The sequence below is a fragment of the Sceloporus undulatus genome, chromosome 1 (assembly GCF_019175285.1).
Source record: "Sceloporus undulatus isolate JIND9_A2432 ecotype Alabama chromosome 1, SceUnd_v1.1, whole genome shotgun sequence".
Classification (NCBI taxonomy): Eukaryota; Metazoa; Chordata; class Lepidosauria; order Squamata; family Phrynosomatidae; genus Sceloporus; species Sceloporus undulatus.
The window spans coordinates 109,949,821-109,964,673 of record NC_056522.1 but is presented as its reverse complement, the minus strand read 5'-3'; the positions used below and the strand labels follow the sequence as shown (position 1 = coordinate 109,964,673).

At 39.7% G+C, this 14,853-nt stretch overlaps 1 protein-coding gene across 6 annotated transcripts in view; it reads right to left on the bottom strand.

The window, feature by feature from the left end:
- METTL24 (methyltransferase like 24) overlaps positions 1–14,853 on the bottom strand; it is a 114,168-nt gene continuing 99,315 nt past the window's right edge. For 5 of the 6 annotated variants that reach the window (XM_042468623.1, XM_042468642.1, XM_042468614.1 and 2 more), the window contains one exon: positions 1–1,089. In XM_042468623.1, coding sequence (XP_042324557.1) covers positions 775–1,089 — 315 coding nt within the window. In that variant the 3' untranslated portion in view covers positions 1–774. The remainder of the gene's footprint in view (positions 1,090–14,853) is intronic. The other variant, XM_042468649.1, reaches the window with a different exon arrangement.

The following is a 14,853-nucleotide window of genomic DNA, read 5'->3' as shown; positions in this document are numbered from 1 at the left end:
ATTCTGCTCTGGTCAGGCCCCACCGGGAATATTGTGTCCAGTTCTGGGCACCACAATTATCACTGTACTGCGTCCAAAGAAGTGGGTTTGTATCCATGGAAGCTCTTGTGAAAATAAAAATGAGTCAGTCTTAAAGGAGCTGCCATATTTCTATTTTTTCCCCTTCTCTCATCCTCCATTTTATACATGTGCGTAGTTGGTTTCATTTGCAGCATGAGCAGTTAACAAACCACAGAGCTTTGGCCAGTTCTGTTTGTTGTGCTGTGCAAACCTTGCAGTTTTGTTACTCTCCCAACAAGTCAGACTGAATTCATGGTTTGTTTTAACTATGTTTATGGAGTCTACCTCTGGGTTGATTTGCAAAGAACCTCAACCTTCCCACCATGATAAAATAAAGTGTAACATCTTAAGTTCATTTGTTCTAATGTCTTATCTTTTCATCCAGGAACATACAACTTAGATGATCTATTTTACCCTTTCAGTCTGTAATGCTAGTGGCATTAAATTTGAATGGGCTTAGACTGCTCTGTGGCTGTGTGCCCACATGAAGCAAACAAAATATTTTATACCCAGCTGTTTCCCCTTCTAGGAGATGAAACACTGTGCCTTTCTACTTGGTAGATACACATATACAGTAGATCAACATTTCCTTGTATTAAAATCACTGCTTCTGTCTTTGCACGCTTCTTCATTCTGTCCAGGTTTCCAAAGTCACCTCCAACAATACTGCCAAAAGGGAAAATTCACAATTCAGTTCAATAGTACTCACACCTACTATTTCCATCTTGTATTCACCCAGCTCAGTGTATAACAACTGCTTGCATTGAAGGCTTCACTTTTGAGAAACACCTGTGGTTTCAACAAGTCTCTGTAAGTATGAAAAAGCCTGAAGTTCTTCAGTTCTAATTCTTTGAGGAGACTGTACCAATACCGGACCACAGTGCTGTCATTGCCACTGACCTCAAATCCAGGCCAATGCACATGGATTTCAAAGACCAGTTGTCCTATCCGTTCCACAATGTCCTCCAGGATCAGGTTTTCCAAAATTTTCCACTCTGCACTCTCCATATCTGCTTTAAGGACATCGATCTGTAACAAATTGGACAATGTGAAAGTCACACTGACAGAAAATATGGCAGAAAAAAGAAGTGTGTCCTTAAGTACAGTGGAAAAAGAGAAAAACAATTTCCATGCCATGAGAGGCTAAAAGGACATTCCACTGAAAATACGTGAAATAATAAAGTATCCAAAACAACAGAATATAAAATAATTCCCATTTTGGCAAACAGAATATGCATATATTATCCCATATACTAACAGCAAGCTCGTTTGTCTACATGTTGCTGAGAGAAAGTCATCCATACAGACCAGATCAGTAGGTTTGAGAGAACCCTGAGGTTTGGGGAAATTCAGGGGGATTTATAAAGGGGAGGGAGCCCTAAAATAGCTCCAAAGGATTTGGCAGGTTCAGTGGCCACTGAATGCCATCACAGAAGTGTTTGGGAAAGGAGTGGAGACTAGAAGAGCTGGCTGGAAGGAAACTTCGGTAGAAGTACTGCACACTGAAACACTTTCTTGCTGGTATTGCTTTCTCAACATTTTGATCTAAGCCCAATGTTAGTCCACGAAGAGTATACCCATTGAAATCAATGGGATTTGTTTACTGAGAGCTATAAATTAGGTCAGTGGTGGCGAACCTATGACATGCATGCCAGAGGTGGCACTCGGGGCCCTTTCTGTGGGCACACGTGCTGTTGCCCTAGCATAGAGTGTGCCAGAGTTTCTTACTAGAAAGCCAGAGGGACGTGACACTTTGCAATAAATAAATGGGGTCTGGGTTGCAGTTTGGGCACTCAATCTGTAAAAGGTTCACCATCACTGAATTAGGTTATGGGACCTAATGGAATCAATGGGACTTATGTAAGTGATCATAACAACTGTCACTCATTTCATTGGGTCTACTCTGGTTGAAACTAAATCTATTTATGACACAATACCTATCAAATCATTACCAACAGTATTTCAAGTCTCATCTCACTCATCTTCAAAATTCTCAGGGTGCACCTACACAGGAGAAACAATGCAGTTTGACACCACTTTAACTGCCCTGGCTCCATCCTACTGAATCCTGAGATTTGTAGTGAGGCACTAGTAGTGGGGCACCAGCATTCTTTGGCAGAGAAGTCTAAAAACCTTGTAAAACGACAAATCCCATGATTGCATAGGATGGAGCTACAGTACTTAAAGTAGTGTCAAGCTGCATTATTTCTACTGTGTAGATACAACCCTAGATGCAGTCAGTTATTGCATTCTCATTTCAAATTTGCCCAGAGCTAATCTATGAGCCTATTCATGAGCTATAACTAAAGCTCAAATTCTGCAAACCCATATATCTATCTGCCCTGACTCCTTTTCAAATAAGGCAGCCACCATTGTTGACTAAATATCATATATGGATTGCTTCTAAACCATAAAATTCAATAGCTGCCAGCTGTAAAACCTGGGTCTAAAAACCTGGAAGACGTTAATACCAGTGGAATAGCTGGGCTTTCTCATAGCAATCATAATGTCAGGGCTGGAGCTTAAGAAGATTCTTTAGAAAGATAAGAGGTGCAGTGGCCAAGCTCTCGCCAAGAGAGTTATCCCAGCTTTTCCAGTTATTGCTCTCTGTATGCCTTGGGAGAACAACATGCCACCTGTCACTTTCATGGACACCAAAATAATTACAAAATACAAATACAGCCACGGTTTCTTTGACAGTTCCAGAGGTTATAAACAACTTGGCATATTACAGTGTACTGTGGATAGTTTTAAGAAACAGAGAACACTCATCTGTGTTATGCATCTTTGCTTTCTTGTAGTCCCACCTAGTAAAGCAAAAGACCAACATCATCAAGAACCAAGATATAACGGCTGGCATCCTGTTGGTGTCTTATGCAAGCATAGCTTCCCTCCTGCATGTTGGTGTTCTTGTTGTTAACTACCCTTGAGTCAACCTTAATCCATAGCAACCCTGTGAATGAGACATCTCCAAGACCTCCTGTCCTCCACTGTCTTGCTCAAGCCCTGCAAGCTCAAACCCGTGAGCTCTTTGATTGAGTCCAACCATCGGGCATGTGGTCTCCCTCTCTTGCTATATTTTCTAGCATTATTCTTTTTTCTACTGATTTGTTCCTTCACATGATGTGACCAAAATATGACAACCTCAATTTAGTCATTCTGGCTTCCAGGGATAATTCGGGCTGGATATGTTCAAGAACATATTTGTTTGTCTTCTTGGACGTCCATGGTGTCTTCAGCACTGTCCTTCAACACCACATCTCGAATCAGTTTATTTTCTTCCTATAAGCCTTCTTCACTGTCCAGCTCTCACATCCTTACTTGGTGATGGGGAATATATTGGCTTAGACGATCCTCACTTTAGTGTTCAGAGGTATATCTTTGTTCTTTAGGATTTTATCCTGTACTTTCATAGCTGCCCTTCCCAATCCTAGCTTTCTTATTTCTTGACTGCAGTATCCATTCTGATTAATGTGTGATCCAATTTTTATTTCAATTTACTCATTATCTAGGATGCAAATTTCCTTTTGGAATTCCCTGGTGCACTCCATTATCCATCATGTGTTTGAAATGTGATTCCTAGTGCCCACTTGCACTCCTGGGATTTCTCATCCGATATACAGTACAAGTCTCATCTGCAGAACTTTGAGCATGACTGTATTCACATGGGAAATTAGTGCAATGGTCCTGTTGTTGCTACAATCTTTTGTGTCTTTGTTTTTGTATATAGGGATGTATATTGATCTTTTTCAGTCTACAGGCCACTGCTTTTTTTTCTTTATTTGTTGGCCTATTTTAGTTAAAACTCAACTTGATTCTGTGGGTTGTAGCAGTTCTGTTGGTATGTCATATATTCCTAGTGATCTATTCTTCCCAACTGCTTTGAGTGTGGTTTTCAATTCAATTTCCAGAATTCAGGATTTATCTTCCTATGTTTCTTCTTCCCATGGGTCATTTATCCTTTTACATTTTTTATATAGTTCTTCTGTGCATTATGTTACCTTTCTGACTGTACAGTATTCTCACTCTTGGTTTGAATTTTTCTTTAATTTTCTGAATCTTGTGGAACAGATGTCTTTTTCTTCCTTTTTTTTTCAGCTTCTATTTCTCTGCATTAATTACTGTATTCTATAAATTTTCCTTGTCCTTGTACACCAAAACCATATTGCATTCACGGTGTTAATTTTGTTCCTGACTCCCTTTGCTTTTGCTTCTTGTCTTTCTTTGGCTGTTTGAAGAATTTCTGTCATTCATTGTTTCTTATCCTTCTTTTTGGCCAGTTATCATCTTTTAGCATTTTTCTTTGATTTTGTGTCCCTGCTTTCTTCCCATAGTTCTTCTGATTCCCAGTCAACTAAACTTAATAGTGCAATTCTGTTTTTCATTTCTTTGAATTCTGTTGGAATGTTTCCCAGATCGTATTTTGGCATGGTTATTGGTTATTGGACTTGGAACAATTACTAAGAAAAATCAAGAAGAAAGTGCACAGGCAGGCTTGTTGCTGAACATAAAGCAAACAAAAATAATGGCCATGGATGACCCACATAAATTCAACATAGACAGTGAAATTTTGGAAACAAATTCAATGTGAAATTAAAAAGATAATTGGGGGAAATGTAGAATTTAAACCAGAAGTCTTTTTGTTAAATATGTTAAATGTAAATATGGAAAACAAATGGGGCAAACTCATGTTTTATATGTTATCAGCTGCCAGAACAACATATGCACAACTATGGAAGAAAGAAGAAACCCCAAATATGGAAACTTGGATTAATAAACTGCTGGACCTGCTTGAAATGGACAAAATGTCAAGAAGCTTGGATTATGAAATGACAGACAGCTACAGGAAAGACTGGAACACATTTATAGAGTATTATCGACGAAATTGGGCAAATAGAACTATGTTTAATATAGATGTGGGGTGTTAATCGACCACGATCCTATGTAATAGATGAAAGAGTTCCTGTAGATCTTCTCAGACTGCTTTTTAGAATGAAAACGGAAAGTATATAGAGATGGAATTTGAATAGTAGGAGAGAGAAACAAAGTTTTTAAATATGTATATAAGATCGTAAATATAGATAAAGTAAGAGTAAGCATTTCAAGGCTAACAATAGGAAGTGAAAAATGACTGTAGATAGGTATTTATCTATTACTTCTACATCTTTTCCCTCTTCTTTCCCCCCCCCTTTTTTCTTTTTTTTTTCTTTCTCTTCTCTTTGCCCTTCCTCTTCTCTTCTTTACTCTTTCTTCTCTTTTCTCTCTTTTTTCCTTCTCTTTTCTTCTTCTTCTTTTTTTTTTTTCTTTTTCTTCTGTCTTTTCCCACCACTCATTGTCGTTATATGATTGTACAAGAAATGACTGTCTTATACGGTGTATTTTTAAAAGAAAAAGCATTAATAAACATTTATTAAAAAAAAAATAAATTCAACATAGACAATGAGGAAATTAAAATAATTAAAGATTTCCTGTATCTTGGATCAAACAATGATCAGAAAATAGAGTGCAGTCAAGAAATAAGACTAGGAATGGAAAAGGAAGCCAAGAAAGAATCAGAAAAAAATCTTAAAGAGTACCTAGATACAACTAAACACTAAAGTTAGAATCATCCAATCCATTGTATTCCCCATCATCATGTGCATATATGGGAGCTGGACAGTGAAGAAATTGGATAAAAAGAAAATCAATTCATTTGAGATGTGGTATTGGTGCTGAAAATACCATGGACCATAAAAAAAACCAAAAACAAATGGGTTCTTGGACAGATCAAGCCTCAACTCTCCCTGGAAGCCAAGATGATTAAATTCATGCTGTTGTACTTTGGCCACATCATGACTCATTAGAAAAAAACAATAATGCTGGGAAAGGTAGAAGGCAGTGGAAAGAAAGGAAGACTCCATGTCCAGGCGGTTTGGGAGAGTAGCGTTTATACACCGCATGTTCCAAAGCTGCCCACAAGTTGGGCAGCTGGGCAGACATGGGCAGTTTCAAGATGCTGCGGTGGCGTGGCATTTACATGCTGCATGCCACAGGAGCATCTTGAAGCTGGCTTTGGGCTGTGGCAGAGCCGGGAAAGGCACCTCTTTCCCAGGCCAAATAGGAGCTGACCTTTTCCATCCCTTTTTGGACCAGGTTTAAGGCAGATTGGAGCCACGGCAAACACATGCCACAGCCCCAATCTGTCTTTGACAGGGGCCGCTTCAAGAAACCTCTTCTTGCAGTCTGTTCCAGCCCTCAGTTAGGGAGATCACAAGCCTGAATCTGCAGGACTTAAAAGCAGAGAGGTGGAGGATAGCGGGTCTTGGAGATGTCTCATACAAAGAGTTGTCATGAGTCGAGGTCAGCTTGTGGGCAGCTAGCAAAAACAAATTCTTCAGCTTTACTCTTATTTTGGGTGTTAATAGTTCATGATAAAATAAATAAATGATCACAGTCTGTGCCTGGTCTCATTTTTGCTTCAAGGATGCAGTGGCTTAGTGGTTAAAGATGCCAAATTCTGACAATTGGAAGATTGGAAGGCTGGCAATTCCAGGCCTGAGTGCTGTATGATGAGGTGACCTCCTAGCTTCTGCCAACCAAAAAGTTCAAAAGCATGCAAATGCAAGTAGACAAATAGGTACCGCTTTGGTGGAAAGGTAACAGTGTTCAGTGCAGCCATGCTGCCCACATAACAATGCTAGCTCTTTAAAACTGAGCTCTTTAGCCGAGCATACCACACCTGATACGAATACCCCCCTGATATGAATGACATGCCCCTGTTTGTGTATTATCCCCGCCTTGCTTGTTGATGCTATTGTTATGGTCTGATGTTGGATATTTTATTGTTTTTAGCTGTTTTTAATTGAATTTTGATGTAAACACTTTTGTTTTTATTTAGTCTGTAACCCCGCATCGATCCACTGGGAGAGGCAGGGAAACATAAATAAAATTTATTATTATTATTATTTGGCTTAGTAATGGAGATGAGCACCACCCCCACCTTTACTTTTTATGGCGCTTCTTCATCTTTTGTTCCCTATTATATAATCTATTTGGTTTTTGTGTTGACCTTCCAGTAATGTCCATGTATACAGTCTCCTCTCTGGTTGTATGAAGAAGGCATCTGTGATTAATAAGTTGTTTCCCTTGCAGAACTCTATCAGTTACTCTCCTGCCTTATTTCTTGAACTTAGCTCACATCTCCCTTCTGTCTTTGATTTTTCTTTGCTTCCTACTTTGGCATTCCAGTTGCCTATTATTATCAAACACAGTTGTGCTTTTTTTGGCACGTAATGTTATTGTGTCCATATTCAGCGAAAGATTACAAAAGTGGAGTTACAGACATGGTGCCATTGTACATTGCATGTTACATACTGGGTATTGATTGCATGCTTGTGTACAAATATAGCCCGTGAACTGTACATCAATGTATAATGTGCACTGGATTGTGCAATGCTGCAATTCTGTAACAATGTGAATTAAATCAACCGAGGCGTTAGTTCCATGAGACTACATTTACACAATATCATTTCAAACAGCATTCTCATTTGCAATGAAAATTATTTCAGTGATAGTTGTTGTTTCTTCTCTATCTACTCCCTCTCTCTCCCAAATTCTGTTTCCCACAGTGGACTGGAACCAGAATCTAGAACATCATCTGATTTTTAGGGCTGTCCCCTACCCCATCCACCTCATTCACCTGGGTCCTCTGCCCTCTCAGTTTCTTCAACAGAAAGTCAATATCCACCATCCCAGTTGCATGTTCCAAAATTAGGATGGAATCCAATACACCGGAGGTCAGTTACAATACACAACAGCACAGTATCAACAATAACATCCAAAATCCACAAAACACCAATATCTTTACTGGCCAACCAAAATGCACAAAATACATAATGCAAGTTTGCAAAACTCAACTGGCTTATTCGTAAGGAAAATGGGTTAAAAATCAAATAGGAGAAATAAAAAAAGATGATGATGATGATGATGATGATGATGATGATGATGATGATGATGATGATGTCATAGGCCTACATTTTGCCAAGATGTTGTTATAGTTCTCAGTTAAGCTGGTACAGAAGGATATCCATGTAGAGAGAGGCCATTCTTCCTCCTTTGCCACATGGGCTCTGGGGGACAAAGAGTTGTAAACTCCAGGAAATGAAATTTAAAGTCTATTAGCAACATAAAAAGAAACCTCCACTGAGATACAGATTGTCTCTGTTCTGTACAAGACTACCTGCCCCTTCTTTGGCAGAGAACACTGAATTTCTCAAGAAATCTCTGTTGGTAATTTTTAGATGTTCTTTAGGTAAAACATACCAAATGCAGTCCCATTAAAAACAAGTCAAACATTTTTTAAGCCTCATGTTTCAACAACAGAGACAGGTATGTGGTTAACCCCTCTAAGTGAAATAAACTATCTTTAGTTTTGGTTAGAAGATAACCTTGGGAAACAGAATTTTCAAAGGAGGGGAGTCATATTGCACAGCAAAAAGGACAAAGAGTCTTGTGGCGTTTTAAAGACTAACATATTTACTGCATAAATTTGTTAGTCTTCAAGGTGCCAGAGGACAAGCTTGGGGTTTTGGAAAATAGTTATCAACGGAATTGGCAAACCTATTAAAGTGATATTTTGTGAATTATAGCTTTGATAATCCTCCAGTCTAATGAGATGCTATTAAATACTCCAGTGTGGCATATTTTGCTTTCTTTATTCTGAGATCATGTGAGGATACTTAAAAGGACTAATATGATTATGGATTACCTTTTTGAAACAGGACTAGAAAAGTCCTTTGAGACTTACTGTCAAACAGCTGAACAGGTTTAATCCCTTCTGAGGAAAAAGTACAAACATGGGTTATTTTGAGGGGGGAGCACATACAGATGTTTGCTAAAGTATATCAGTGCCTGCGGGATAGCTGCTGCAGATCTGATCACCACAAAAGCATCCACATGAAAAAATGCTATTAATGCTTTTTCAAGGGTGATTTTCTAGCAACATCCTTACCGTGTATAGAGGAGTATATGGAGAACTTATCAGTATTCCAGTCAGATGTTTCTCTTCTTCACCCAGAACCACAGCTGTCTGCTTATGTCTACCAAAAGGAAAAGCGTGAGCCACTCTTGGATGACAAAGAAAAGCATGTGCTCATCACAAGGCTCCATATGGTGATAATTCAGTTGCCGCATCTCAGTTTTGTTGATATCTTTTAGAGCTTGGAAGGTTACTTTTTGAATTGCAATTCCCAGAATCCTCAAACTTGTAGGGAAGATTTGGGGAGTCGTAGCCCAAAACTAACTTACCTAAGCTTTACATGTGCTTCAATAACTTTAATACTTATTAAGTTTGCTAACAACCATTAGACCAGTGCGTGCAGGGCAACTGCCTAGTAAAGACTTTGTGAAATGGTTCTGCATAACTAACAATCCTATGCAGTGAACTGGTTCTGCACAATTGGACACTAAGTGGCTCTTTTCCTCTGGGAGATTCCCTAAAGGGCTTGGGTCCAGGATTCCAAAAGGGTTGACACTTCCTATACACTTGCTCACCAATGCTGTAGTATAAACAGGGTTTGCAGGGTCAAACTGCCAGGATATTTTGCATCACTAGGAACAACGATGTCATCTGCCTCAACCACCCTAGATTTTCTTGTTCCCTCTCAGCTTAGTTGCAATCCTCAGAATAGAAGAGACAGGAAAGGATTTTTCACAACAACAATATTATTGACACAACAAGTGTACCAAGAAGTGATTTTTCACAACAACAATATTATTATTGGTACAACAAGTGTACCAACAAGTGTTTGCCTCCTCAGCGGATGCCCTATTAACATTTTGTTCTGTTCTGTCTTCTTGCATCATAATTTGTTTGGTACTTGCTTTATGTTGACATTGTTCTTTTATTGTTGCAATGGGTATAGATGTATAAGAATTGTCTGAATAAACATGATCTTATAAGGAAGGAAGAAAACTCCAATCCATATGGTGAACTACTACACCTAAACAGTATCTTCTTTTATTAAAAAAAACCCCTCCATTTAAAGCAGGGATGGGCAAAGTGCAGCCTGTGGTCCACATGTGACCCCCAGGGCCATTTTTATGGCACCCAGGGGCCCTCGGAGATAAAATACACATATATAGTTGCAATTTTTCAATGTTTTGGTCCCAAATCCCTCCAAATGCTCTTTAGGAAGTGTAGAGGGCACTTCCATGATATTTTGGAGTCCCCCTGGATCAAAAACATGAAAAACGGAGTGCAATAGGAGCAGGGTACCTTACAAAAAACTTTATTCTAAGTAAGGGAATTTTATAGCAAAGGGATATAAGTATATGAAGGACCAACCTGTCCTCCACGCAGAGACAGAAAGTATAAATTACAGAACCAAATTAATTCAGCCAAATCAGGAAAATGAATCCAAAATCTGACAACACTGACTGGAACATTTTCCTAAGCTTACTCATATATCAGATGGGATTTATAGTCCTGTTTCTGGGAGCCTGGACTCCATTATCCAGCTCTACCAACCTCCCAGTTATAGAATCATAGACTAGAAGCCTCGCATGATCTGCCAAGGTGGACAAGCAAACGGGCTGAAGCCTTGTTCCTTTTTTGGCCTTTTTAAAACCTCCCCTCAGCATGATCTAGAAACTTCTCTCCTTTGTTAAGCCTTTGTTTTTATTAACTCTTTGTTTAAACCTTTGTTATCTGAGGAGAAAACTGATAAATGGAGGGACCCCCATTTCTCACACATGGTTATCCATAATTTCAACTAGACACACACTTAGCAATAGCAATAGCAGTTACATTTCTATATCGCTTCATAGTGAACTCTTTAAGTAGTTTACAGTCTGCAAGCCAATTGCCCCCAACAAGCTCGGTACTCATTTTACCAACCTACAAAAGGATGGAAGGCTGAGTCAACCTTGGAGCTCCTGGGATCAAACTCACAACGCTATGGCTGCAGTACGGCATTTAACCACTGTGCCACCAGGGCTCCTTATAAAACAGAAACTGAGGAAGTGTGGTTAGAGAAGGCCACTAAGACAAGACAAGCAGTGTTCTTCAGCTAGACCTCCACTCATTCATGCAGGGGAGTCACTTCCCCAGCAAGCCAATCAGCCTTGTGACTGAAGCGTCTCTCCAGTCATTCATGGACAGCCTGCAGTAGAAGCAGGGCTCCTTGAGAAGCTATTCCACTGAGACAAGAAAACGGATGCCCTGCTTCACTTTTATGGTCCCTGTAGCCTTCAAATGGGGGTTCCCAACAAGTCTGGAGCCCTGTTTCAAACTTTGAAATAAACATCATTTGCCAGCCATGAATATTTAAGTCATATACTCAAACAGCCTTCTGAATTCTCACATGCTACACAAAAAATCTCCTGGCCAGTGTGGGAGCTGGAGGTCAAATAAACAAAAAATACTGCTTGTCCATTGACTCCAGATATTCACAAGCACTTCCCCAAACAATCTGCCACCATCATCTCATGAGTCACAGGAAGTATTGCCTGTGTACTCCAAACTAAGATGTGAGTGAGATAAATTATTCCTGAGAACCATCTGGATCAAAATGTGGATAGTTAAATCAGTAAACAAACATTTATCTATGTGACATAAAATTCAGAAGAGATAATCATTTTCTACAGAGTAATAAATAATAGTTTTACCTAATAACCCTAATTCACTTTGACTAGCAGTATATTTAACAGTATTCATGACCACCAGCCTTTGACCTACCCTTCTGAGCAGTGGAGGCTGGTGGCTCTTATCATTACCAGCATGCAGGATGAATAAACTTTGGTAGAGATGTTGGGTGGACAGTGATGGGAAAATCCTAGGAAAGTTAAAAATTAAAAATTAATCAAAGAGGGTGGGGATGAGAGAAATTGGGGGTAAAAGTGAGAGAATGATCCATCCATCTATGGTTCTGGCTCCATCACCATCGTTCCTGCCTCCATCCATCAGTGGATCCAGCCAGTCTACTCTGGATCAACATCTCTGTATAGAAAGAAAAAGCTTCCCACTTTTGCCACAGGGATACATAGGTTCTATGTCTGTATAGGAAGAAAGCTTAACAGCAGACACTTTATAACCATCTGAAATATATTGTACACTTGTGCTGTAAATTACCCTTGAGAGAAAGAAAAGAATGTTATTTCAGTGATTCATTGTATCTCTGCCAGCATTATGGCATGTGCGTACTGTAATCTGTTTCCCCAGTGCTATATTGTCACTCATTCTTTCACGTACTGTGGCAGGTAGGGGAGAATGGTAAAATAAATCTGTAAGGATTGTGCAACAAGGGGCAGAGGGGAAAAAACACTTCTCATTTCTAATACAGCAGAGATTTCCCTTGCTCTATCCATAGTTTTGTAAAGCTTATAAACACAGGAACTTTTTTCTTTAAAAAAAGGAAAAGGTAAAATCAGAGCCAAATCACTACAGAGATTTGGACCATATAGATAATCCTTACCCACTTTCTTTGATGTGGTGGTGGGGAAGAGAAACAGAAGCCCATTTCTAGAAATACAGAATGAAAGATAGCGTGCCAACCAACCTCACTGTAAGAGCAGAACATGCCTTAATATCAGCAACAACAAGGTTAATGGGATTTTTCTGATCTGGCCGTTGGTGACCTGACAGCCATTTAAAGTTCCCTACAGAGAACAATCTGCTCAGAGTGAGAGTACCTGAGAGGAGCTATTTGTCAGTGTTATTCTAGTACTTAACACAGCATGTGATGAGAGCCACCGGGAAGGAAGCAACAGCAGTTCACCACATAACAGGTTTCCTGTCTCCCTATACTTAACAAGCATCGCATCTCCAACGTTTGGGTCCAAAGAGATTTAGGTTACATAACAAGAGTCTCAAAGTACAGCAGCACTGCAAACTATGGTCTTTCCTGTGGGTGGGAGAAAGTAAGGAAAGGAAAGAAAGTTCCCTGTTTTTGATTACTAACAACCAAAAAAAAAAAAAATGCCCACATTAGGGATGTATGTATGTGATTCACACACACATATATACATTTGATTAAGCCATGCAGAAAAAGGACAAACTTGCATTTTCCTTCCTATTTGTACTACTTAACAATAAAGGCAAATCGACACATCTGCTGTCTTTTTCTTGTTCCTCATATGTCCAGGATCTGGGCTATCCATTATGTTTTTAGGGCCTGAATTTCATAGGATGTCACTACCATGCTAAACTGTTGCTGGTTTGCTCCACAATATTCCTCATGGGGACTGGATAGATCTCAAGGGGGGAAAGTGTACTGCAACTTGGAGGTCCTAGCCTTAAGTTGGTTTGCTCACAGGTCTCTAATATAACACTGTCTTCCTTGCTGTCTCTCTCCCACTCACAAACTCACAAAGTAAATAAACAGTATGCTCACAAAAGTAAATGAATACTCCAAACCAATCCAGACTAAATCTGGGACCATCCTATTATTTAAGAGCCCTCCAGACTCTTAGTGTTGAGATCTATTCAGAGCCAGACCAAGTCATTTTGCTGTCTGAACTGAATGTCAAAATTGTGCATATCTGAATCTTGCTAGTTACTTTAGCCTTCCCCAACCTGGGCCTTTCCAAATTATAACTCCTATCAGCCCCACCCAGCATAGCCAATATTCAGGGATAATAGGTTTTGTAGTTCTAATATATGGAGGAACTGTGTTCATGTCAATGATCCATTGAGTCTATCATCATTTCCTTCAGTGGCTATCAGATGCTGTTGGAAATAACTAGAATGTTAAGCTGGGCTAGGCAACTGCATGGGCACAAGGCCCCAATTTTCCACAACCCGATGACCTCCATCTCCACCCATGGATACTAAAATACAGTAGTCCCTCTTATCCATGGGGGATATATTCCAAGACCCCCAATGGATGCCTGAAACTGTGGATAGTACTGAACCCTAAACCAATAATGTTTTCAAAAAACAATTCACTGCAAGTAACTGAAACTGTGGAGAGCAAAACCACAGATAAAGATGGAGTACTATACCTTGTGTTTCCTCTATTCCTCTTTCAAAATGGCAACCAAAAGTGACATCACATCACTTTCTGACACTATTTTGAAGGAGAAATAAAAGGAAAAGAAGATATTTGGGAGGCAATAGGGGTACTGAGTGGTTTTCAAGGATTTATTTCTCTATGTTTGCACACATTAGGGGGCTTTCAGTAAGATTTTAAGGCGATTTTTGCCTAAATATTGTATCAACTTTTAATTGGGAAGGGGTTCATGGGACTTTGGGGGACTGATGGCAGGCTTCAAGAGTCACCAAAGTGAGGTTCAGGAGCTGCATGCAGCACATGGGCCACATTTCGCCACCCCTGTATGAAGCCAATTGCTCCACTACTCATCCACTTGTCCACTCCACTCACCCCCAGAACTGGTGATCAGAAGGTAAACCCTCTCATTTTCTGTCTCCTTCTCCATTTGCTTTAACCTCAATCATCTTCCTCCAATGCTTACATCAAAGGTGGAGGAACTATGGCCATCAGCCACATACAGTCCCTAGCCTCCAAGGAAATCCCCATTGCCCACAGACCCACATTTTCCTTAATTTTTAAAACTAATGTCCCTAAGTGTGGTTTTAGCTCTCACATATCCATGTCCCCCAAGCATTCTAGCCACCAAAGATGAAACTAGAAGTGATGTCATGTGACCTCTAGTTGAGAAAAATGCAGCCATGTGGTCTGCCAGGGGTGAACAGGAGCAAATAGTGGCGTCCTCCCTATAGGTACGGCTGCCAATCCTTGCCTTAGCCATTCCTACACAAGCACACACTTATTATTATTATTATTATTATTATTA